Below are 27,705 nucleotides of genomic sequence, written 5' to 3'. Positions count from 1 at the left end.
CTTTTCTAATATTATATAACAAATAACATTTTCCTGAAGGACATCCTATCCACAGCTATTAAAAATTAAATTTATTTTGTGTTGAATCTGATTTACAGATTTAGAACGTACAATTTGATTAGAGGGCTATATGAACTTATTATGTAAAAAGTAAAAAGAATCATTAATACAACATAAAATATCTCTAGAAATATTAAAACTTATTATGTATCAAATATTAAAGCATAACCTGATCCCTCTATGTAAAAATATCCTGAATCTATCATTCGGTGGGACATTTCTGAGATATTTTACTTGTTACAAAATGAATAAATTCCATCCATTGGAAACTTCATGGACATAAGCAATGATTCTCATATGAACTGAGAAGTAGCTTCACTGAACAAAGCTAGAATGGCTTCTTGATGACTTAGTGGTTTGATCAGAAAAATTACCTAAGAAGTGGCTTTTGAGCTTAGAATGTGCTTTGTTGTATTCTCAGCTCATACTTTCCTCTTTTCACTTAAATTTGCATTTTCACTACATGAAGTCTTTAACAGTCAGTTTTTAATTCACAACAAGTTCTCAGGACCAGACAGAATCCAACCAGAATTTCTGCCAGAATATCACATGAGTATACACTCTGTAACTTCCTGAAATAGTCCTTGTTCCATTCTGAAACCTTGTGAGCTGAGTCTTTAATATTTGTGGATTTGTGTGTGCCTGTGTTAGTCTTCAAAATCCCACCACATTTGCCCATTAAAGTCCAACTGTAGCGTTAAATACAGTTCATTGCCAATACAAACTCTTTATGAGTCTTCCTGCAAATGAGGTCCAAAGACCCAAGAACCACATTTTCAGGTTAATTCAAAAGTCCTTCCACTTCTATATACAAAGTTCCCATTTCTGGTATATTTGTACAGCCTTGACAAAATAAAATACCCTTACAAAAACAACATTGGGAGAGACGGGATTATTTTCACTCACAGTTCTAGAATACAAATAACTATGGCATAGAAATCATGGGAGCAAGAGTTGGGAGCAGCTGGTCACATCTTACTAACAGTCAGGAATCTGAGATAAAAGCATGTTCACACTCAGCTAGATTTCTCCTTTAATAGAGCATTCAATTCCGTGGGTACATGCTGCTTACTGTCAGACTGGATCTTTCCAAACTCAATAAACTAGATAATTTATAGAATCCATCCCAGACTCAAATATTCCTAGATTATAACATAATTTACATAATCCTTTACAGATATTACTTGAAAATTGCTTCTCAGATGATAATTTACCTTATCCAACTGTCAATCAATACCAAACATCACAATTTCCATTCAAGAATTAGAGCAGACTTAAAATAATAAAATTGGCTGGTGATGAAATTGAAATTGGGACAATGATTTTGACTGTGCATTTTTCTAACAAATCATTTTTCTTAATTAAGTTTTTATTTTTTATATATTAATTATTATTCACTTTGTATCCCAGCTGTAGCCCCCTCGCTCATTCCCTCCTCATCCCACCCTCCTGTCCTCATCGCCTCCCTGTCCCTTTCCAAGTACACTGATAGGGGAGGTCCTCCTCCCCTTCTATCTAACCCTAGCTTATCAGGTCTGATCAACAGGTAAGTAAAACTGAGGTGAGGATTGGGGAAGAAGTTAAGATAATGACATTCTTTTTTCACAACATGAGGATTTGCATTTGATCTTAAATACCCACTAAATAAGGAGAGTATCTTAGTTCAGTACCTGGGGACTGATGTCTAGTCAACCTAGTATAATTAGTATGTCTCTACTTCCCATAAGAGATTTTGTGTTAAACAGCCCTGTGAGGAACCCTTCTCTATTGCTGGTGGGAATGTAAACTGGTACAACCAACTTTGGAAGTCAATCTGGCGCTTTCTCAGACAATTAAGAATAGTGCTTCCTCAAGACCCAGCTATACGAGTCCTAGGCATATACACAAAATTTGCTCAAGTACACTACAAGGACATTTGCTTTACCATGTTTGTAGCAGCTTTATTTGTAATAGCCAGAAGCTTGAAACAGCTCAGATGCCCCTCAGTGGAGAAATAGACACAGAAACTGTGTTCTTTTTACACAATGGAATACTACTCAGCAATCAAAAATGATGAAATCATGAAATTTTCAGGCAAATGGTGGGGTCTTGAAAAGATCATTCTGAGTGAGGAATCCCAGAAAGAGAAAGACACACATGGTATATACTCACTTATATAGACCTATAAGATATAATAAACATAATGAAATCTATACACCTAAAGAAGATAAACAAGAGAGAGGACCTGGGGTAAGATGATCAATCCTCACTTTGAAAGACAAATGGGATGCACATTGGACAGAGAAGAAAACAAATAACAGGACAGGAGCCTACTGCAGAGGGATTCTGAAAGACTCTACCTAGCAGTGTATCAAAACAGATATTAAGACTCATAACCAAACCGTAGGCAGATTGCAGGGAATCATATGAAATAAGGGGGTTAGTATGATTTGGAAAGGATAGGAGCTCCACAAGGACCAAATATATCTGTGCACAGGGGTCCTTTCTGAGACTGACATTCCACCAAGAACCAGGTATGGATATAACCTATAACCTCGGATGTAGCCCATGGTACCTCAGTAAGCAATTGGTTTCACATAGTAAGGGGAACAGGGACTAATTCTGACAGGAACTCAATGGCAGGCTCTTTGAGCCCCCACCCCTCAAGGGAGGAGCAGTCCTGTTAGGCCACAGAGGAGGAATTTGCAGCCAGTCCTGAAGAGACTTGATAAAACAGGGTCAGATGAAAGGGCAGGAGGTCCTTCCCAATCAGTGGACTTGGAAAGGAGCAGGGAAGAGATGAGGAAGGGAGGAAGGGATTGGGAACGGGATACAGCTGGGATATAGAGTTAATAAAATATAACTTATAATAAAAACTAAAAAACAAAACAAACAAACAAACAAAAAACAGCCCTGTGAACATCTCCCTGGTGTGCCCTCTGGATTCCTGACACATTTGAACTTATGTAAATATATTCTGCTACATATATGTTTACAAGCATCCACACGCTGTTATACATATGCTCACACATTTAAAAATCATAAACACGACTCTCCCAAAGCTACACCCACACTGAGTTGACACTGAGTATACTCCAGAAGAGAACAAATGTTTATAGTTTTTTTTTTAATTTGAAATGCTAAACTAGTATCTAAAGTGTTATAAATGTATGTCAGGTGCTTGAAATAATATAAGGAATAATAATAAAAAAAAGATATTCCAAAGAGACTTCTTTAAATCGTCAAAAAAAAGACCATAGCAGAAGGATAGAGACCAAGTGTTTCTCCTAAATACACTTACATCAGTAACTGAGTATTAAATATTGTCACCTTGAAATTGAGATGTCTGCATAACAACTTCGAGTGCCTCATCGAACAAATAAATTCTATTTTTCATTTTAAGTCTAGAAAATTATTTTCTATGCTACAAGTAAACAATTACAAACTATATATTCTCAGCAATACACTGGAAAAGTGCACTGCAAACCTTCTATAATACACACTCTTCAGTTACATATGCACTCGTGAATTAGGAGGAGCGGAAAAAGGACCAGTTTTAAAATGTTTTCTGGGACCTTACCATAAATGTCTTCTTAAAGACTCCATCCAACAGGGGATTGAAGCAGATGCTAAGACTCACAGCTCAACTTTGGGCAGAGTGCAGGGAGTCCCAAGAAAGATTTGGGAAAGAAGGACCCTGAGTGGACAGGAGCTCCATTAAAAGACCAACAGAGCCAACAAGTCTGGGCCCATGGGGACCTGCAGAGACTAATACACCAACCAAAAAACCACGCATGAAGAGGACGTGTCTCTGACATGGACTCAGTTGCTCTCTCTGTGATCACTTCTCTCAGGTTGGGGGGGGGGGGCTCGGTGGGCAGGGGTGCTTCCCAGGCCACAGAGAAAGAGAATGCAGGCAGTCCTAATGAGACTTGATAGTCTGGGGTCAGATGGTAGGGGAGCAAAGCTCATTCTTTCTGAGAAATAGGAGTGGGGTATGGGAAGAAGAGAGAGGAAGGATGGGACCAGAAGGAGAAGAAGGAAGGGCTGCAACTGGGATGTAAAGTGGAGAGGTTAGAAAAAATAAAGATAAATTAAGAAAAAAATAAGTGATTTCATCGGCTTATTTTTCTTCCTTCCTAACTCAAATTACTCTCAATAATATAGATACAAGGAATATCCAAGGAAGAGAAACTGACACTTCCTCAAGTTTTGAAAAGTATTGAGCAGAAAAGAGTGAGGTCACATGACAAAAATCACTTATAGGTATTCATAAAGTCTTGCAAACAGGGCTCTCTGGCAGCTGTCACAATTACTCTGGACTTATGCTATGAGGAAAAGGAACAGGTTTTTGAGTTTCCCTGGGGGACTACTTAGCTGTCATTCAAAAAAAAAAAAAAAAAAAAAAAAAAAAAAAAAACACCTCAGCAGGGCCTCATTTAAAAGTGTTAAACCCACAGAACAGCAGTATAACATTGATTTTGCCCATGCCATACTTACTAACTTTACTTGCAATTATGGAGAAATTATACTGTGCAGTGCTCTCTCTGTCTAGTAATTCATTAGTGGCGATGGTTCCTTCAATTCCATCTATTGTAAAGTAGCTGTTCCCATCAGTCTTCCAATCTATGAAGTACCTGTATGTAAAGAGTAGATGCAAATGTGCAATGATTACACATGAATCATAATGACAGTGAGGTTAATACGACACAGTTCCTTATTTTTTACCCTGTAGCTATTACCCATCTTGCAATAAAGAAGAGTGTAAATGACAGCTTCTTTATTGCAAAGTCAGTATGCTCAAGGGGAAACTGGAAATAATGAAAGATTTAGTACTCTTGCTGTTCATATTATTTTAGAGGTCTTGACACCTTGAAAGCTCAGCAGAGACTAAGATTCTAAAGCTGACCATGGGTTTCTTTAACCTGCTGAATATTAAACTTTCCCAAGTAGTAAAAGAATCCCTCAATGATAGCTGTGTGGAAGCTGGGGGATAGGGTAGGAAAAGATGTCTGCAGACTACTAAGGCAGAACATAGATAGTCTGCTTGAAAGGGGGAAAGATAACAATATGTGAAGCAAATAAAAACAAACTGAAAGTTTGGAGTTCTACAAAATTAGTGCCCGTTGACTAGTGGTGTCTTTGCATCTTTTAGATTATCTAACATCTTTGGCCAGATAATATTATCTTCCATGCATTACCTAGAAGAAAAATCCAAGAATATGAATAATTGAACAGATATTAAATTCTTTTAAATATTCAGGTAATGATACACATGTGGAATGATAAAGATATTTTTGGTCACAATATCAAATTAATATTTTTTTTTTTAGTGTGGGGTTTAGATCCTAGAGACTTGAATATTCTAAGAAAATGTTCTTATAGCAAGCTACACAAACACACACATACACACCAAGTACTACAAAATGATAGAAGCTAACACTTTTTCCATAACTATACACATTAACTTATTCCTCTAAATAGGTATGCAAATTGAGCATTATTAATCTCTCCATATTGCATATGAAGAAAGCAGAGCTCAGAATATGAAAAAAATGCTTGGGTTATCAACTGGTTTAACAATATTTGTCACATAACTTTTCCTATTCTGTATTTATAACTTGCAATAGAATGTTTTTTCAGAAAGCAACTGTGCTAATAAGGAGGCACCAGGTGCAATGCATTTCCCAGTGGTCTTTTGTACCCACTGAACACTGTGAAAGTTAATAAAAATAGTCATCAAAGTAAATGGCATTCTTGCAGTTGGCTCCTTGTGGTTTCAGTGCCATGCATGAGTGATTAATTCCTTCAATCATGGAAATTTAAGGCTGCATATGTGCATCTGCATGTCAGTTTGTTATTTTGGGAAACTTTACACGGAACTCTAGTGATCCCTGACATTGCACTGAGGGATCAAATCATGTTTGCATTTATGAGTGAGATTTAAGAGCTTAACATGTCAATATCTATTAGTAACTGATTTCCCAAAAGCAAGTGGTTACTATAGGAGCTACGTATGAATTGAACTGTTAATCTGTTTTTGATATCTTAGCTTCTATCCAAGATGTAAGAAAGCACTGAAGTCTCACAATTTCAATGTGATAGACTTCCCTAAAGGAAAGCTTCTCTAAATACAAATGCAGTTATGGTGTTTTCAAGAGTCAAGGAGCATTAAATTGTTCTTCTTAATATGGCAAGTCCTTTTCTAATCAGGAAAATATTTGTTTTATCACAAAATTCCCTTTCTTAGCACCTCTAGTAAACTAAGCATAATCATAACTCAAAAGCAAAATTGTCACTTACTAGCTTTATTAGCTAATATTTTATGAGACTCTATTGAGGAGGCTTGTGTTGACTGCAAAACTGACTAATGTCTACTGCACCCTAAACACCTTGCTTGCTTGCTAGAGATAAGAGTATAAAATGAAATATAATGCTCACCACTGATGATTTGGAGAGACATTTATCTCTGGGTGATCTCAACACTTGACAGATGATCAGAAAAGGCCTTGCACTAGTGCCAATGAGAAACACCTTGTATAAAATCTAATGGCTGAAGAAGAGGAATTCCCTGCACCCGATGATTGGATGGTACTAGAAGGCTGTATAGAAATGATCCGTGGAAAGACTAGCAATCACAGAAAAGAGAGGTAGAATCTATTTCAGGAAGCTGCATTAGCAGTAGAAAGCCTAGTAAAAAGCTGTGGAAAAGCTATACTGTTAGCCTTTATAACAGAAAGAAGATGGAGTAGCATGATATCAAAAGTAATTTAGATCCTTGATGCATTTGCATATTGTTGTAAGGACTTGATCCACTATTCGGGGATCACTAAAACACCGACTAAACATCAATCACTTTGAAAGACAAGTGTTGGATGCATGCAAACAATACAACACTGTTAAGTAAGAATTTCCTGACTTCTAGAATCTAGCAAAAGAGAAAATAACTTGGACAGCAAAGCTAGATTTGATGCAATGAGCTTTGAGGTGTGGTTAACATAATAAGGGGCATTCTATCCAGAGAAGAGAAGACATAAGAACTCAGTAGGTGATTAGGTTTTCCTAAAGGCACAGAAAGTGATAAAATGACTTGCTAGACTGAAGTAAATAGGTGATAGGAATGAAGAATTAAATCTGTTTTCATATATATTTCAGGAGAAATGAACAAAGTTTTCTATTCTATAGGTGTGTAAGATAAAAAAAAAAAAAAGAGTTTCTTTAGGAATCAACTAGTATCAGGAGTGATTTGTCGTCTCCCACAATACTTTCTCACTGTGCCCAATATATAGTTTATTATTACACATTTGTTGTTATAATTTTCAATAGGAAATACAAATTATTGATTTTATATCAAAAGTATTCTTGTGAGTTAATGAAATGTTCATGAGAGTCTTGAGCATTTGAATGTTTGGTGTCCGATTGGTAGTCTGTATCACAGCAACAATTGTTCCATGTTCATTGTCTATGCTTCTGTATAGTTTTTTTTTTTTTTTTAATATCAAGGTGGAACCCGTGGCTTCTACAAAGTTGGCTCTGCCCTTACCTTTATAGTTTATTGAGGTTTTTATTTGTTTGTTTGTTAATTTTTTAATTTTTTATTAATTACACTTTATTTACTTTGTATCCCCCCTGTAGTTCCTTCCTCATCCACCTCCCAATCTCTTCCTTCTTCCTCTTTCTCCATGCATGCCCTTCCCCAAGTCCACTGGTAGGGGAGGTCTTCTTTTCCTTCCTTCTGATCCTAGTCTGTTAGGTCTCATCAGGAGTGTCTGCATTGTCATTCTCTGTGGCCTGGTAAGGCTGCTCCCCACTCAGGGGGAGGTAATCAAAGAGCAGGACAATCAGTTCATGTCAGAAGCAGTCCCTGTTCCCTTACTATGGGACCCACTAGGAGACTGAATTGCCATGGGCCACATCTGTGCAGGGGTTCTGGGTTATCTCCATGCATGCTACTTGGTAGGGGTATCAGTCTCCTGTGCTCCTGTGCTCAGATTTTTTGGTTCTGTTGCTCTCCTTCTGAGGCTTCTAACCTTTCCAGATCTTACTGTTTCCCACTTCTTTCCTAAGATTCCCTGCATTCTGCCCAAAGGTTGGCCATAAGTCTCAGCATCTGCTTTGATAGTCTGCAGAGGAGAGCCTTTCAGAGGCCCTCTGTGGCAGGCTCCTAACTTGTTCCCTGTTTTTTCCTTCTTCTGATGTCCATCCTCTTTGCCTTTCTGGATGGGAATTGAGCATTTAGTCAGAGTCCTTCCTCTTGATTATTTTCTTTAGGTGTACAGATTTTAGTAGGTTTATCCTATATTATATATCTATATGAATGAGTATATACCATGTGTGTCTTTCTGCATCTGGGATAGCTCACTCAGGATGATCTTTTCCAGTTTCTACCATTTACCTGCAAATTTCATGATTTCCTTGCTTTTTATTGCTGAGTAGTATTTCATTGTGTAGATGTACCACAATTTCTGTGTCCATTCCTCAGTTGAGGGGCATCTTGGGTTGTTTCCAGCTTCTTGCTAATACAAATAAAGCTGCTTCCTAACATGTTTGAGCAAATGTCCTTGTTTTGTACTTGAGCCTCTTTTGGGTATATGCCTAGGAGTGGTATAGCTGGATCTTGAGGAAGCGCTATTCCTAACTGTCTGAGAAAGCACCACACTGAGCTATCACCATACTGTTCCAGCCACCATGCCTGCCCAGTGCCATGGCTCAGCACAGTGATGGTGATGGTTTCTTATGTATCAGATATCTTACTCCCAAATACACCTCTCCATCTAGAAGTTACCTCAGTCACGCTCTTTCATCCCAGCATTTGAATGGTAACTAACACTAATAGTCTGAGTTGTTCAGAACTGCAATATTTTAAGGAGATTTTTTATTAATACAAGAATTTTAAAAAATTGATGTGAGAAGCTTCATTATCAGGAATTTAAATTTTATGACATAGAGTTCTAATAGTGTGAAAGAATAAAATGATGCTTTACCTGCAGAATATAAAATAGACTACCTTTTTCCTTCTAAAAATTATTAGTTACCACCACACATTCTGTTTTGCATGATCTGTATTAGCCATGCTCCAACATAATGAAAAAAGACCATTACGTTATTTTGTTTTTAAAAATACATGCAAAATTACAGTAACATGATACAATTGTTAATATAAGTGTTCTATTTCCCAGTTAATATCTTTCACATTTCCTTCAAAATCATAATATATTATGTATATTATGTGGCAGACTCATCTGAGAACATGCTACAGAAACTATGCCACTGAAGCCATAAATACTTAAAAATGATGCTTCCAAATGAAAAAAAAAGACAATGAGTTTGGGCTAATAGTTGTAATTTTACATGTTCATTTGTGTATAGATGCATATGTCCTGATGTGTTTGTGTATGTGTGTGTATGGTGTATGTGAAACTTGGAAACTATTCTATAGGAGCTATTCATACTTTTGTAAAAATTTATTTCATTTTTTTATATTAATTACAGTTTATTTACTTTGTATTCCAGCCCCCTCTCCTCATTCCCTCCCAATCCCACCCTCCTCCCAGGTCGCCTCCCTGCCCCTCTCTAAGTCCACTGATAGGGGAGATCCTCCTCCCCTTCTATCTGACCCTAGCTTATCAGGTCTCACCAGGACTGGCTGCAATGTCCTCCTCTGTGGCCTAGCTAGGTTGTTCCTTCCCTGGGGGTGGGGAAGACAAAGAGCTAGCCACAGAGTTCATGTCAGAGACAGTCTCTGTTCCCATTACTAGGGACCCCACTTAGATACTGAGCTGCCATAGGCTACATCTGGGCAGGGGTTCTAGATTATATCCATGCATGGTCCTTGGTTGGAGAATCAGTCTCAGACAAGACCCCTGTGCCCAGATATATTTGGTCCTTGTGGAGCTCCTTTCCTCTCCAGGTCTTACTAACATCCTCTTCTTTCATATGATTCCCTGCACTGAAAGACTCTAACTAGCAGTGTATCAAAGCAGGTGCTGTCACTCATAACCAAACTTTGGGCAGAATGCAGGGAATCCATACTTTTTAATACAGAATGTATGTCTCATTGTCCTAGAAGTGGCCAAATTGTCTAGTTTGTCTAGGCAGTGATCTCTAGTGGTAAACCTGTTTCTTCCTCCCCTGTTTAGAATTAAAATCACTTGCCACCAGGCCTGGATTTGTATTATTTTGTTAACCTGAACATTGAAGTTTATAACAGATATTTGTGCTGGCAAGGTAAGTACTTTACTGGAGAACTGGCCTCCTTTTTTTTTTTTTTTTCTTTTTCTTCTTGCAATGACTTTGTTTATATTGAGTATTTTCAAATGCTATCTGAATTCCTTTAACATGTATTTTCATTTTTAATCTTCTAATATATACTCTCAATTTTATCATGTCCATTCATGTGATTTGAATTCCTACTAACTTAGTTCCAGTAAATTATAGAAATTTTTCCTACTATTTAGCTTTTTCTTAAAATTATTTACATTTTATGCTTATATATTATATGTATATATTATATGTACCTCATGAGTATAGTTAAGCTTTATTGTAATCATTAGGTCTTATCATCCATGTCAGTTAAAGGTCAAGTCACTATTTGGGGACTAGCTACAGAGCTTTCTCTCCTTATGGATTATAATTCTTAGGTCACCTTCTCTGATATACCATCATAGACAGTAGTTAAAGGGTTTTCATGTTTTCCTATTTGCCTCTTATGAAGCAAAAAATTGTTGCCATTGACAAGAAGTGTCAGCCTGGGGACTAATACCACACATAGGTGGGAAAGGATGAAGAATGAAGCTCAAGAACTTTCTCTCCCAAACGACCGAGATTTAGCCTCTGATAATTATAGTAGAAGGCTATAAAAATGTTGCTACTCTGCCCTCTTCAGTGTTTTATTATGAATCTGCCTGCTGTTTCTGTATAAAAAGAATCCATGTGTCCTCAACCATACCTGCCTGTCACAGTAGATACCAGTGAATAAAATGGGATATAGATTTGAGGTCCAACCCCTTATTCTGTTAGTAGCCTCAAAGATTTTTACATATGACACAATAACACTAAAAGTGAAGTGAAACCCATACTTTGGTAGCAGCCAATGGATTTCTAGTTCGACTTTACTCACTCTACAAGAAAGAAATCACACCTGGTAGCAGAAACCGAATCACCTACCTAAAGCAAGTAACATCATTACTGCATGGGAGAATCTTCCACCAACTCTATACAGAGCCAGCATGATCCCTAACTCTAACTATTATGAGCACAGTAAATATGGGCCTCACACCACATCAAGGAAACATCTCTTTGCAACAGACAGAGACCATTATATAAACTGCAACCAAGCAAAACATAGAGTTGTAGAGTCCAGTCACAGTGGACATACACACAAAATATCTCCAGCAACTCAGGAAACATTGTATAAATAGAGATAGAAAGACTATTATGAGCCAGGCAATGCTTAATTGTCTAAAAAAGCACCAGATTGATTTCCAAAGTGGTTGTACAAGTTAACTTTCCCACCAGCAATGGAGGAGGGTCCCCCTTTCTCCATATCCAGCATGAGTTGTCAATTGAATTTTATCTTAGCCATTCTGATGGGTGTAAGCTGAAATCTCAGGGTCATTTTGATTTTTATTTTCCTGATGACTAAGGACCTTGAACATTTTTTTAAGTGTTTCTCTGACTTTCAATATTTTTCTATTGATAATTTTGTTTAGTTCTGTACCTCGTTTTTAATTGGATTACTTGGTTTGATGGTGTTTAACTTATTCAGTTATTTATATATTCCAGATACTAGCCCTCTATCAGATGTAGGGTTGGGGAACATCTTTTCTAAGTCTCTAGGAATAGAGCTACCTCGAGACACAGCTATACCACTCCTAGGCATATACCCAAAAAGATGCACAAGTGTACAACAAGGACATTTGCTCAACCATGTTTTTTGCGGTTTTATTAATAATAGCCAGAATCTGGAAACAACCAGGTATCCCTTAACAAAGGAATGGATACAGAAATTGTGGTGCATTTATACAATGGAATGAAACTCAAGAAATAAAAAAAAAAAAAAAAAAAAAGGAAATCGTGAAATTTGCAGGTAAATGGTGGGATTTAGAAAAGATCATCCTGAGTGAGGCATCCCAGAAGCAGAAAGACACACATGATAGCCTCACTTAGAAGTGGATATTAGACACACACACACACATATGTGTGTGTGTGTGTGTGTGTGTGTGTGTGTGTGTATAAACACACTAACTTTTGTACACCTAAGGAAGCGAAGCAAAAAGGAGGACCCTGGGGAAGATGTTTAATCCTCATGCAGAAAGGCAAGTGGGATAGATATCAGAAAAGGAAGAAAGCAAGGAACAGGACAGGAGCCTACCACAGAGGGCCTCTGAAAGACCCCAGCAGGGTATCAAAGCAGATGCTCAGACTCATAGCCAAACCTGGAGCAGAATGCAGGAAATTTTATAAAAAAAAAAAAGGGGGGAGATAGAAAGATCTGGAGGGGACAGAAGCTCTACAAAGAAACCAGCAAAACCAAAAAATCTGGGCCCAGGGGTATTTTCTGAGACTAATATCCCAACTAAGGACCATGCATAGAAATGACCTAGAACCCCTGCACAGATGTAGCCCATGGCATTTCAGTGTCCAAGTGGGTGTCTTAGTAAGGAGAGCAGGGGCTTTCCCTGATATAAACTCAGTGGCTCGTTCTTTGAACATGTCCCCCTGAGGGGGGCTGCAGCCTTATCAGGCCACAGTTGAAGACAATGCTGCCAGCCCTGATGAAACTTGTTAGGCAAGGTTCAGATTGTAGGGGAGGTCGTCCCCTATTGGTGGACTGGGGGAGAGACATGGGAAGAGAATAAGGAGGAAGGATGAGATTGAAAGGAGAGAAGGGAAGGGTCTACAGCTGGGACACAAAGTGAATAAACTGTAATAAATATAAATAAATAAATAAATAAATAAATAAATAAATAAATAAATAAATAAAATGTATATAAAAACCAATTACTACCTGCCCTAAGCAAAACAACAACAACAATAAAAGCCACACAATAAGGCAGTTTTTCTAAGACTATCATATGTTACACTAGTAAAGTCTTAGTAATATGTTTCCCTGAATATGAGCTTAACAACACTCCATGTGCTAAAGCAAATGAGAGAATATTCAGGCAGCCTCAATATTACACAAGGAATGAAAGGCTCCTAAGGCATACTGAAAGTTGTAGAAACAGTCTTCCAAAAGAAAAAGCAACTGAGTAGTTATCCAATACCACATATTCATACACCAAAACAAATACTAATAACACTGTACAGATTGAGCATGTTGTGTCTAGGAATATGTATGTATATAATTACACACGCATGGAGAAAAGTCATGAGAAGGAGAGCAAGGAAAAGTACATGGGAGGGTTTGCAGGAAGAAAAGGAAGAATTTATGTAATTATATTACAATCTCAAAAATAAAAGAAAAAAGGAATCAAGATATTTTAATTGCTTTTCTAAAACAAATGGTTTTTTATATGCTCTTTGCTCCCGGGAAATTTTACAGAAACAGTAAGCAAATCCTAATTTTAAAATGTTATTACTATTTGTACTTGTTTATCTTGGACGGTTGCCTATAGAGCTCCACTTTGCTATTTATTAAGTGACATCCCCATCAATCTTTTTTTGTTGTTGTTAAAATTTACTTTCTTCTTTTATTTAATTAAATTTTTATATTTTATATTAGTTACAGTTTATTTACTTTGTATCCCAGCTGTAGCCTCTTCCCTCATTCCCTTGAAATCCCACCCTCCCTCATCTCCTCCCTGAACCTCTCTAATGGTTCCTTGTACTCTGCCCAAGGATTGGTTATGAATCTCAGCATCTGCTTTGATACACTGCCAGGTAGAGTCTTTCAGAGGCCCTTTGTGGTAAGTTCCTGTCCTTGCTCCTACATCCAATGTCCATCTCATCCAATCTTCATAAGTGAAGATTAATGATTTTACCCCGGGTCCTCTCTCTTGTTTATCTTCTTTAGGTGTACAAATTTTAATGTTTATCCTATCTTATAAGTCTAGTATCCACTTATAAGTGAGCATATACCGTGTGTGTCTTTCTGCTTCTGGGATACCTCACTCAGGATGATCTTTTCTAGGTCCCACCATTTGCCTGCTAATTTCATGATTTCCTTGCTTTTAACTGCTGAGTAGTATTCCATTGTATAAATGTACCACAATTTTTGTTTCCATTCCTCCGTTGAGGGACATCTGGGTTGTTTCCAGATTCTGGCTATTACACATAAAACTGCTGCGAACATGATTGAGCAAATGTCCTTTTGTGTACTTGAGCATCTTTTGGATATATGTCTAGGATTGATATAGCAAGAAATCAAGCAATTCAATTGAAAAATGGCATACAGACATAAACAGAGAATTCTCTGTAGAGGAATGTCGAATGGCAGAGAAACACTTAAAGAAAGGCTCAATATCCTTAGCTATCAGGGAGATGTAAATCAAAACGACCGGGATATTTCACCTTACACCCATCAGAATGACTAAGATCAAAAACTCAGGTGACAACACATGCTAGAGAGGTTGTGGAGAAAGTGGAACCCTCCTCCATTGCTGGTGGGAATGTAAACTTGTACAACCACTCTGGAAATCAGTCTGGTGCTGTCTCAGACAATTAGGAATAATGCTTCCCCAAGATCTAGCGATGCCATTACTCTTTTTTAACACTCTTTGTCCCAGTTTTTCTGTATGTTATGTGCTATAGTATGTTTGCATATATTATTCTTTAAATATTTTCTTTACTTCTTCATAAATCTTTTTGTGTTAATATTTCTTTGATATCAATAGCATTTAGGCAATATGTATTATTTTTTGGATGATCTGTGCACGTGATATGTTTGGTACTAGAAACATCTTTTATAATTACTTAAAAGCTGAAGCTAGCTATGTTTTTATCAAGTAGCCAAACTATATTCTGCACATAACACCTGGTACTTGACATCGGAAGTAGGAAAAGACAGCCACCAGGACAGAGGCCTTCCACAGAAGACCTCTGAAACGCTCTACACACTAGGGTATCAAAGGAAATACCGAGACTCATAGGCAAACTCTGGGTAAATGCCAGAAACCTTATGGAAAAAGAGGGATAAAGAAAGACCTGGAGGGGACAGGAACTCCACAAGAAGAAAAATGAGTCTATAAACCTGGGCCCAGGGTACCTTGAGTGGAGAGGTCAGTTTCTAAGTGGTTTCCCTTGTAAGAGGTACAGGGGCTGTCTCTGACATGAACTCAGGGGCAGGCTTTTTGATTACCTCCCCCTGGGGGATGCAGCTTTGCCAGGCTACAGAGGAAGATGATGCAGCTACCTTTGATGAAACCTGATAGGATAGGGTCAGATAGAAGGGGAAGAGGTCCTCCCCTATCAGGGGACTAGGGAAAGGGCATAAGGGGAGAAAACAGAGGGTGGGTGGGGCTGGGAGGAGATGAGGGAGGGGGCTGCAGTGGGATTACAAAGTGAATAAACTGTAGTAAAAATATTAATTTAATTTAATTAAACAAACCCAAATAGTTTATTTTTTATCTGTGTAATAGATAAATGTTTCTACCATAAGCCTGCATAGTTTATTTTTTATCTGTGTAATAGATAAATGTTTCTACCATAAGCCTGCATATTTAGAAATCTAAGACTATCTTATTCAGAAGCTCGGAGATGTGCAATTTGCTAAGTGCATCACAAGCTTGAATACCTGACCTTCATCTAAAAAATTCATGTACAGGTTCAGATCAAGATGTTCTTCCATGCTATGACTATTCCAAGTTCATAGAAACTAATAAGCATTGACTAAATCTTCTAAAACTGTGAAACAAAATTAATAATGACCTCCTTGAGTTGTTTCTCTTGGGTATTTGGTCATAGCAATAAATAATTACCTACTCTAATATTATAATTATACTTTTGAAGTAGTCAATATCAAAAGTATATTTAAAGATTTTAAAACTGTATGTTTAAACACATGCACAAATTCAAGTTACCTTGTCAATAAGACTTTCACACCAAAGCAATTAAATAATTATAAAGTGAAGCAAAAAACTATTACATGTGCTTTTTCTCAGCTCTTCAAAGTAAAGTCAATAACCTGAAGGTAAAAAGTAATACAGTCAGTTCAGATCAAAGATTTAGACTATCATCATTTAGGCCAGTTTCTATCTGGTGGTGGGTGTGTATTGACATGAATCATAGCATGATAACAGCAAAACACCTAGACACTAAGCAATTAAATTCATTAGTAGGATATATAAAATTGTTTGAAAAAGAAAAGTTTGGCTTTCTTTTTTTTTTTTTTTGGCTTTTTTTTTATTATTGTTTTCTTTTTAGTTACATTTTGTTAACTCTGTGTCCCAGCTGTATCCCGCTCCCTCATTCCCTCCCCAACCCCACACTCCCTCCCTGGTCTCCTCCCTGCCCCTTTCCAAGTCCACTGATAGGGGAGGACCTCCTCCCCTTTCATCTGACCCTGTTTTATCAGGTATCTTCAGGGCTGGCTTGCAAAGTCCTCCTCTGTGGCCTAACAGACTGCTCCGCCCCGGGGTGGGGGTGGGGGTGTCAAACAGCGTGCCCTTGAGATCCTGTTAGAAATAGTCCGTGTTCTCCTTACTTTGGAAAACTACTTGGTTACTGAGCTACCATGGGCCACATCCGAGCAGAAGTTCTAGGTTATATCCATAGATGGTCCTTGGTTGAGTGTCAGTCTCAGAAAAGACCCTGTGCCCAGATATGTTTGGTCCTTGTAGAGCTCCTGTCCTTTCCATATCATACTAACTTCCCTTCTTTCATATGATTCCCTGCACTCTGCCGAGGGTTTGGTTATGAGTCTTAGTGTCTGCTTTGAAGCACTGCTAGGTAGAGTCTTTCAGATGCCTTTTGTGGTAGACTCCTGTCATAAGTTCAATGAAAGACAAATGGGATGTGCATTGAACTTATGGCTTTCTAGTTTTAACCTTCATCAAAATTATATGTATAGGTCTGTATGATTTGGCTTTGAATCTTGCTATAAACAGATAGCTTGCTTGAATCTTTTAAGAAGTTAAAATACATATTTAAACCTTAGAACATATTTTTGCATTTACTGAAATTTGACCAATTTCATTATGTTTAGATAAAGTAACATTTTTTCAGATTTAGTTACATTTCAGCGACTGTTAGATTACATAACTGTGTATGAGGATTTCAAATACTTTCAGATAAGTAATAAAATACAAAGATAACACATTTTAAAACATCTCTATTGTATAATTTTACTGTTCTGTTGATTTACAGTCATTTATTTAATAAGATGTTGAAAATTATGAAATTACAGAAGAAATCAAAAGCAAATTAAGTTTTAAATAAGTACTCTGTGGTAGTTTGAGTAAGAATGTACTCTATAGACTCGGGCATTTAATACTTTGCCCTCAGCTGGGGGCAAGGTTGCTGTTTTTCTTTTTCTTTTTTTTTTGCTTGCATGCATGTACATTTATTCAGTCTTTCTAAAAAAAATTAAAGAATGTTCTTGACCTTACAATATTAAATCAAGTCCATTAAAGAAAGAAATACTCAACCATTGGATACATGCTACCATGGTGTGTTGTGGTAACCTTTCCTAAAATATAGTCCTCCAAGGAAGATTCTGGAGATACTGGATATCCTGAGGGGATTCAAGCAGCAAAGTCACATGGACATATTTCTTGTCCAGGTTAATCCTTTCATCAAAGGAACTGAGCTCCACTGGATGAAACTGAACATGGAAAGGGTTTGGAAGAAGGAGAAGCACAAAACTCAATCTTAGTAGAGGTAGTGGCAGAAGGAACAATTTGCAAACAGTGCAGAAGTCCTTGTCACCCTGGATGCCCCCACAATTACTAGGCAAATAATATCATCAATCACATGTAGAGAAATAAATTGGATGGGAAAGGATGAGTTTCTTAATAGACATGATCTTTTTAAGTATCACAAGTTTCAAATATTAAATATTTAGAAAGCAAACAAAGAAGACACTTGAAATCATGTAATTGAATTAAGTCCCCTTATAAATATTTAAGATCAAAGGCACAAATATATGTGGTAGTCTACTTTAAGACTATCAAGAAAATTATAACCTATACCAAATCCTAAAAAGAGGTCAAGAGAGCAAGAGAGTGAGAGAGAGAGAGAGCTTGAGAAAAGGAAAGGATGTTCTAGGTACAAACTAGGAAATCACCACATGAATGAAAAGACCAAAGGAGACAATTTCTTTGGGAGGTTGAGTATGAGGGAAGGCCTCTTGAGATATGCATGGGTTCTTTTTTTTTTTTTTTTTTTTTTTTTGATGGTAAAACATCTGCTTTTATTCTTGACCAGTGGAGTACACGATATGCAGGAAGAAAGGCATATGAAAGTCCAGGAACTGGACCTACTTACAACAACAGTGGAGCAAGTACTATGCTGTATTCCAACAGGAACCCCGAGACCTGAAAGATGCAGAGGGAGTGAATCCAACCACATCTCCAAGCAACTTACATTGTTTTTTTTTAAATTTAAAAGTTGTTATAATGAATATTCTTAAAAGTTAAAACAATCCATTTATTGCATCAAAAGTTTAATTTTTTTTCTTTTTTTAATTTTAATTTTTCTTATCAGTTACATTTTATTAACTCTGTATCCCAGCTGTATCCCACTCCCTCATTCCCTCCCAATCCCACCCTCCCTCCCTCATCTCCACCATGCCCCTTTCCAAGTCCACTGATACAGAGGGCATCCTCCCCATTCATCTGATCCTGTTTTATCAGGTATCTTCAGGACTGGCTGCAAAGCTCTCCTCTGTGGCCTAACAGGACTGCTCCTCTTTTGGGGGGTGGGGAGGTCAAAGAGACAGTCATTGAGTTCCTGTTAGAAATAGTTCTTGTTCACCTCACTATGGGAAACCAATTGGTTACTGAGCTACCACAGGCTACATCTGAGCAGAGGTTCTAGGTTATATCCATACATGATCCTTGCTTGAATGACAGTCTCAGAATAGACCCTGTGCCCAGATATATTTGGTCCTTGTGGAGCTCCTATCCTTTCCCCATCATACTAACTCCCCTTCTTTCATATGAGTCCCTGTACTCTGCCGAAGGTTTGGTCATGAGTCTTTGTATCTGTTTTGAAAACACTGCTAGTTAGAGTCTTTCAGATGCGCTCAGTAGACTCCTGTCATACGTTCAATGCACATTCCATCTGTCTTTCTAAACGAGGATTGATCATCTTACCCCATGTCCACCCTCTTGATTATCTTTTTTAGGTGTATAGATTTCATTATGTTTATCATATCTTATAGGTCTACAAAAGTGAGAATATACTGTGTTTATCTTTCTCTTTCTGGGATATTTCACTCAGAATGATCTTTTCTAGATCCCACCATTTGCTTGCAAATTTCATGATTTCCTCTTTTTTTGATTGCTGAGTAGTATTCCATTGTGTAAAAAGACCACAATTTCTGTATCCATTCCTCCGTTGATGGACATCTGGATTGTTTTCAGGTTCTGGCTATTATAAATAAAGCTGCTATAAACATGGTTGAGCAAATATCCCTTTTGTGTACTTGAGCAAAGTTTGGGTATATACCTAGCAGTGGTATAGCTGGGTCTTGAGGAAGCACTATTCCTAATTGTCTGAGAAAGTGCCAGATAGATTTCCAGAGTGGTTGTACCAGTTTACATTCCCACCAGCAGTGGAGGAAGGTTCCCCTTTCTCCAAAACCTCTCCAGCATGTGTTGTCACTTGAGTTTTTCATCTTGGCCATTCTGATGGGTGTGAGGTGAAATCTCAGGGTCGTTTTGATTTGCATTTCCCTAATGGCTAATGAGGTTGAACATTTCTTTAAGTGTATCTCTGCCATTTGATATTCCTCTGTTGAGAATTCTCTGTTTAGCTCTGTTCCCCATTTTTTAATTGGATTACTTGGTTTGCTGCTTTTCAGCTTCTTTAGTTGTTTGTATATACTAGATATTAGTCCTCTGTCAGATAAAGAGTTAGTGAAGATTCTTTCCCAATCTGTAGGCAGGCGTTTTGTTTTGATGACAGTGTCCTTTGCTTTACAGAAGCTTTTCAGTTTCATGAGGTCTCATTTATTGATTGTTGCTCTTAGAGCCTGTGCTGTTGGTGTTCTGTTCAGGAAGTTGTCTCCTGTGCCAATGAGTTCTAGGCTGTTCCCCACTTTTTCTTCTAACAGATTTAGAGTATCTGGTTTTATGTTGAGGTCTTTGATCCACTTGGACTTTAGTTTTCTGCAGGGTGATAAATATGGATCTATTTTCATTTTTTTTGCATGTAGAGATCCAGTTGGACCAGCACGATTTGTTGAAGATGCTGTCTTTTTTCCATTGAATGGTTTTGGCTTCTTTGTCAAAAATCGAGTATTCATAGGTGTGTGGGTTTATTTCTGGGTCTTCTATGTGGTTCCATTGATCCTCCGTTCTGTTTTTATGCCAATACCATGCAGCTTTTATTACTATTGCTCTGTAGTACAGCTTGAGATAAGAGATGGAGATACCTCCAGATGATCTGTTGTTGTACAGGATTGTTTTGGAGATTCTGTTTTTTTTTTTTTTCTCCATATGAAGCTGAGAATCTTTTTTTCAAGTCTGTAAAGAATTGAGTTGGTATTTTGATGGGAATTGCATTGAATCTGTAGATTGCTTTTGGCAGGATGGCCATTTTCACAATGTTAATCCTACCAATCCATGAGCACAGGAGATCTTTCCATCTTCTGAGATCTTCTTCAATTTCTTTCTTCAGAGACTTTAAGTTTTTTTCTCAAACAGGTCTTTCACTTCCTTGGTTAGTGTCACCCCAAGGTACTTTATGTTATTAGTGGCGATTGTGAAGGGTGTTGTTTCCCTAATTTCTTTCTCGGCCCTTTTGTCTTTGGTATACAGGAGGGGTTCTTGTTTTTTGGGTTTTTTTTAGTTGATTTTGTATAGACTCAGGCATTTAATACTTTGCCCTCAGCTGGTGGCAAGGTTGCTGGTTTTCTTTTTCTTTTTTTTTTTTTCTTTTTCTCATTTTTAAAATTATTGCAATTTATTCATTTTGTATGCCAGCTGTAGCCCCCTCCCTCATCCCCTCCCAATCCCACTCTCATTTCCTCTTCTTCTCCCATGCCCATCCACCAGTCCACTGAAAAGGCCTTCCCTCTGACCCTAGCCTATCAGGTCTCATCATGCAGCCATTCCTAACAGAGGTAGTAGGTTTTGATGGCATGTAGTCTATTTCCATTTCCAGTTTGTTCTCATTCTGATTCATGTTTCCTGTTGAGGGTACATGCTCTCAGAGTCCAGCTCCTTTTGCCATGCCTGCCTTTCATGATGGAATTTTATCCCTCTGGAACCAGAAGCCAAAATAAATTTCATTTTTCCCTACAAGTAGACTTTGATCTTGGTGTTTTATCTCAGCAACAGAAAATAATTCAAAGCCCAAATGCATTTAAGTAGCAGAGTAATTATGAGTGCTACTTTGGAACTTAGAAATTTTTGTTTTAAATATCCCTATATTTACTGAACCTGTCATATGATATCTTAAAATATGGAAAGCCAGTCTTACACTAAGGTCATGTGGAATTTTTAAAGATATTTGAGCAATTTGTTCATTCATAATCAATATGAATCAGATATTTTTATGTCATTTTATTTTGATAGTCAATTACCACCAATATAACTAAATTATTAAATTTTTAGTCCTTTACTTGGTTTAAGGCCTAGCCTGGGATGGATGTTTGTTTTCAGACCCAGCCTGATGATCCCTGGAATATCACCAGCCTACCTTCATCTACAATTCACTTGCAACCTTCAGGCCTAGTTTGTCACATATGTATTTTTCTGCTCACCACCTAATTGGTGTTACCCCTGTGCCTCCAATTCAGAATTAACACTGAGTATCTGAAGATCAAAAGACCGACCAGCTCCTCATACCTGATCTGATATTAACCACACTTGAACAACAAAATAAAGCAAACTTTAGTTCAACAGTGGCAGCCTAGTTTCTCACATCAGGCACATGAATGTTTCGATATTTATGATCATAGAAATGTCATTTGGTCAATCATTGAGTTCTTAAAAAATGCTTTCATATTTTCTTCAGTTATTCATTTATAACACTAAAGTCATCTCTCTGTTTCATGGTTTCCTAAAATGCAGCTAATAGAAATTAAATGCAGTCAGCACATTTACAAGTAGACTTCATGCAAAAGCCGACTCCGAAGAGTAATTCTCTTGGGGGTCTTAAACACTAAGAATAGGATAGCAGTGACAAGTCAAACAGAGCAAACTACCCCAGAGATTAGCACATTCAGCTACTGCTGCAGTTTCTCTATTGCAAGTTGTCTTGCTGGTTTACTTTTCCTTGAGTGCCTCTGAACTACTTCATTCTACATTTTACATTCCTTTCCTCACCCTGAGCACCAATTTACCCACAATGCCTCTGTTTTCCCTTTAATATCTTCATATAGTATCTGTGAGCCTATTTCCTGCATGATTTTAAATGATTAAAGAAGACATATGTTTTAGAGGATTTAGTTCAAGCTGCTATTAAATGCAAGTGGTTATCTTTATTTATAATTAATGAAATATTCCAGAAATAATAGTTTCTGTCACAGAAACAAGGATATATTTTTCTTAGTGTAAACATTAAGGATTCATTTTTACAGAGTCCAGTTTTCTGTTTTATAGTCTATGAAGTTTAGCATATACTCTGTTTTATTATTTAGGAGATGGAAAATAATTTTTTGCCTGCTGCATGAAAATACTGATGACTCAAGTAGATATTAGAAAGAAAACAGTCATAAAACAAATTAAAATGTTTTAAAGATAATATAGTATATACTACTTTGAGTATATTTATGTTATCTTTTTTCTATAGTATTTATGATGTGACATTTTTATGATATATACATGTTAGAGCATCAAATAGTGTACAAAGCCCCTACACAAAGGACAATAGGTAGTCAAGGATGCTGAGAGCAGGAGAAATAGCCTTCTCTGGGGAAGAGCACAAAATTAATTATACCACTGGTAATAACCGCTGGACTTAGAATTCATGTATTTAGGTATAGAATAAATATATGTATGTATTTATACATATAAGCATGTAGAAACAGTGACTGAAAAACAAGATCATGAATTTGAAAGACAGAAAAGAAGGAGTATATGAAAGGATTTGAGTTAAGAAAGGAAATCGAAGAGTGTTATAATTATAGTATAACCTCAAAAATAAACTAAAAACTAAATGTGCACAAGAGCCAGGCATGGTGGTGCATGCCTTCAATTCCACCAACAGTATAAGGGAGACAGAGAAGGCGGATCTCTGTGAGTTAAGTGCCAGCCTAGTCTACATAAAGAATTCCAGAACATCCAAGGCTATATAGAAAGAAACTGTTTTAACAGAGAGAGCGAAAGAGAAAGAGAGAAGAATAAATATATGTATATAAATACACATACATACACAAAGAGCTTATTGTGCATAAACTACGCCTGTAAATCACATGTGGTTTTCCTTGGAGTAATTTCTAGGGATAATCTTAATTAGTAACATAAATCCAAGAGTCAAAATACTGAAATCTTGATAGTGTCCTGCATACTTTTTTATCTTGTTGAAAACACTTGTAGCTGGAGAAAGGACTCAGTGGTTAATTCCTTAATTGTCTTCGCAGAGGATGCTGGGTCAGTTATCAACAGCTGCATGGTGACTCACAGCCATTCATAAACTCAGATCTGGAATAAGCTACCTTCTTCGGGACATCACCGGTGGCTGGCACACATATGGTGAACAAGTATACATGTAAGCAAAACACCGACATATATAAAAATACACAAATCTAAAACTAAATAAAAAGCAAAACAAAAAAAAAGATGATTTTTCTAAAAGTAGAAAACTTTGGTATTATGCTATTTTACTAGTAAGATGAAATTATTAACACAAATGACTACATTCATTTGGTGAATCTCTTGACTCCTCATGATGTGTTTGGTCATATTTGTCATATGTGTATTCCATCAGAAGCAGTGAATAGATGTATCTCCCTTTGTGGAGCTTATATGTTAATAGAAAAACACAACAACAAAAAAATTAATGTACACAGATTTTGGAATTTGCAAAAATATATTAAAATATTCTATATCAGCTCTTTTCATCTTCACAAAAATCTTGCCAGTAGGAAAAATTATTAACAATTTTCCAATATTTTTCCAATTGAATAGGTCAATTATTAACTATATAAGCAACCTTAGGAAGTCACTCGGTAAGTCAGCTCTCTCCTTCTATTTTAAAAAGTTGTTGTTTGTTTGCTGAGCTTAGATTTTTACACTTTTACTAAAACGTCTGGTTTATTGGATATAGCATTCAAAAGTAGTAGATATAGTTATCTTATGTATATGTGACTCACAAGATATCTTTTTTCTACAAACTTCTAAATAGCAAGGTGTATATCCAAAACTACATAATAGAGGTCAGAAATTATGTTAGCTTATGGTTTGAATCTAAAACATTCCCTGAAGGCCTATATACTAAACACTTACTAGCTAACTTAACTACTAGCTGTTGGGTTAGTGAGAGATAAAGGTACTACAAAGATTAAAGATTCTCAATGGGATTAACAAATTTTGAATTCATAGACAGATAAAGTATTAGGACTTAGGGAGGGGCTAAAGAAAACAGATCATGGGTGCAAGCCTTTGATTAGTATTCCTTGTTTTGGGCCCAGTCTCTTCTTTTTGCTTCCCAGATGTCATGAGTTGATCAGGGCTATCTCTTTCAAGTTTCTTCAACATAAATTTGCCAGAGCAATAAAACATAGAAGCAACTTACTGAATGAAGCAAAAGCTGAAATGAAAACCCCCTTTCTCCCTGAAACTGATATTCTCAGATGGTTAGTCCCAGTGATAAACTGTCAGCAACAATACACAAAGGGGCAGGGGCTAGACAAGGGAAAGCGGGCATGAGTGAGCACAGCAGTGCTGGTTTAAAGACAGGAGTGAAGGCCACCTGGGATCTATCTGTTGATTAAACCAAAGTGAGTTTGTCTATGGAGAGAGTTCAGGTCTTAATAAAATGATTCCATTTTAGGTAATTAAGCTGACCAGTAATAATAGCGGTGATGACAAGGTGAAATTATAATAATACCTTGCCATGAAAATTAACATAGCCTTGAATTATGGTATTAAGCACAGCAAATCCTACAGAAAGACAGAAAAGTAAAACAAATGAAAAGAGCATTATACAACATAATTTTCCGTTTTAGAGTTTCAAGAACATATTTTTCACTATTATTCATGAACAAGAAAGATTATTTTTACACAAAAGAAAGATGATCCAGGGCTCATGTTTTTAAAAAAATGATATAATTCACGTTCCTTATTTATCCCAAGGAAATGGAACTAAGACAGGTTTTCCGTCATTCAAGAGGAAGACTGCCTTTTGACAACTCCTCACAGGGATCAATTAGCTCCATCTGTGTCTGTTGTTTTGTAGAAGTGTTTCTCCTGAGAAGTAAAACTGAGGATACCTCTTTAGTTAACTTACAGTATGCTCATAAGATGATAGCATCTGTGACAAAGAATAAAGACACAGAGGAGGCAAGAAAGTTTCTCAAAAAGTATGACTTTCTATTGTTCCTACATGTGGTCATAATTCAGTGGTTTTGTTTGTTTTGTTCTTTGTTTTTTTTTTTGTTTTTTTTTGTTTTTTAATTTGAAGTTTGTCTCATTGCTTCATGGACTTCTCAGTCTCCAAGTGGGTTCCCTAGTAAGGGGAACATAAAATGTCTCTGATATCTCAGTGGCTGGCTCTTTGATCACTCCCTCTGGGGAGTACAGTCTTTCCAGGACACAGAGGAAGATGATGCAGCCAGTCCTGAAGTGACCTGATAGGCTAGGGTCAGATGAAAAGGAAGGAGGACCTCCCTATCAGAGAGCTATGGAAAGGGCATAAGGGAAGAAGAGGGAGGATGGTGGGAGTGGGAAGAGATGTGGGAGGGGGCTGCAATGGGGATAGAAAGTGAGTAAATTGTAATAAATAATTATATGTATATATAAATTTAAAAAGATGCATATGAAAAAAGAAAACATGTTTTTGTAAATGTGTACATGTCATCATGCCTGTCACTAAATACTAAATACAGTATCCAAACAATGTTTGGATACTACATTGGATACTACAATGTTTAGTTTGGATACTAAATACAGTATCCAAACAATGCACTGAATGGTTTTGTGTGTGCTCTAGATCATGCAGTGCACGATGAACAGAAATGTTCATTTAATGAACTGTCCACTGTTTCTAGCCTCTTATGGTTGTTATAAAAATTTAACATTAAAACAATGATCATTTATGTTCTACAATGGTTATTATAAATCTCTTCATCAGATGTTTCCTATGACCAATAAAATTAGAAGGATTGATAAGGGCTTTGCAAATAAAACTGACCAGTGACAACACATTAATATATAACAACAATCAATATATAACAGTATTGTGACCCTCTCACCAATCACTCTGTGTGTATCTGTGTATGGTGTTCTGAAGGCTAACTGATCTTTCATAAATACAGCAAGTATCATCCTGAGTGCAGTATCCCAGGAGCAGAAAGACACACATAGTATATAGTCACTTATAAGTGGATACCCTTACTAGGGTATTCCACTTGGAAACTGAACTGCCATGGGCTACATCTGAGCCAGGGGGTCTAGGTCCTCTCCATGGATGGTTCTTAGATAGAGTATTTGTTTCTGCAGGGGCCCCTGGGCCTGTTTTTTTAAGTTCTGTTGCTCTCCTTGTGGACTCTTGTCCCCTCCAGGTCTTTCTATCTCTCTCATTTTTCATAAGGTTCCCTGTACTCTGCCCAAAGTTTGGTTTTGAGTCTCAGTATCTCTTTCAATACCTTGATGGGTAGAGTCTTTCAGAGAACCCCTGTGAAAGGCTCCTGTCCTGTTCCCTGTCTTCTCTTACTTCTGATGTCTATCCTGCTTGCCCTTCTGAAGGAGATTTCAGCCTCTTCCCTAGGGTCCTCCTTATTTAGCTTCTTTAGTACTATAGATTTTAGTGTGTTTATCTTATATTATATGTCTAAAATTCACATATAAGTGAATATATAGTATGTGTGTCTTTCTGCTTCTGAGTGTCCTCACTAAGGATGATTTTTACTGATCTATGTTGTTCCCAGATTCTGACTATTATGAATAAAGCCTCTATGAACATAGTTGAGCAAATGACCTTCTTGTATGTTTGAGCTATATGTAGACACTTAGGGTGATTTTAGTAAGTGGTAAAATGGAAAATAGAACTTGTGTAACTTTAGAAAAAAGATCTGTCTTCTTTGAGAGTCCAATGACCTTGAATAGAATCTTAGAAGAATACAAATGATGAAGCCCATCTGATGAGATAATAGATATAAGTGAGAAATATTATTATTGAAGAGGCCATAAATATGAATGAGAGTGGGAGAAGTGCTTGAGAGGGTTTGCAAGGACAAAGGGAAATGACAAATGACAAATGTAACTAAGACATAATTTCAATAAAAAATCCAGCAAATATATTTCTGTTAAAGAAAATGCTGTTGACTAGTAATTCATGTGTGACATTAAATAATAATAATAATAATAATAATAATAATAATAATAATAATAATAA

The 27,705-nt window shown here is 36.9% G+C and overlaps 1 protein-coding gene across 2 annotated transcripts in view; it reads right to left on the bottom strand.

The window, feature by feature from the left end:
• Cdh12 (cadherin 12) overlaps positions 1-27,705 on the bottom strand; it is a 402,089-nt gene that overhangs the window by 30,784 nt on the left and 343,600 nt on the right. For both annotated transcript variants that reach the window (XM_055619002.1, XM_055619003.1), the window contains one exon: positions 4,540-4,676. In XM_055619002.1, coding sequence (XP_055474977.1) covers positions 4,540-4,676 — 137 coding nt within the window. The remainder of the gene's footprint in view (positions 1-4,539; positions 4,677-27,705) is intronic.

This window comes from Psammomys obesus, unplaced genomic scaffold (genome assembly GCF_907164565.1).
Source record: "Psammomys obesus unplaced genomic scaffold, mPsaObe1.curated_primary_1811, whole genome shotgun sequence".
Classification (NCBI taxonomy): domain Eukaryota; kingdom Metazoa; phylum Chordata; class Mammalia; order Rodentia; family Muridae; genus Psammomys; species Psammomys obesus.
Note: the sequence above shows the minus strand (reverse complement) of the source record. Positions and strands in the feature narration are given on the sequence as shown.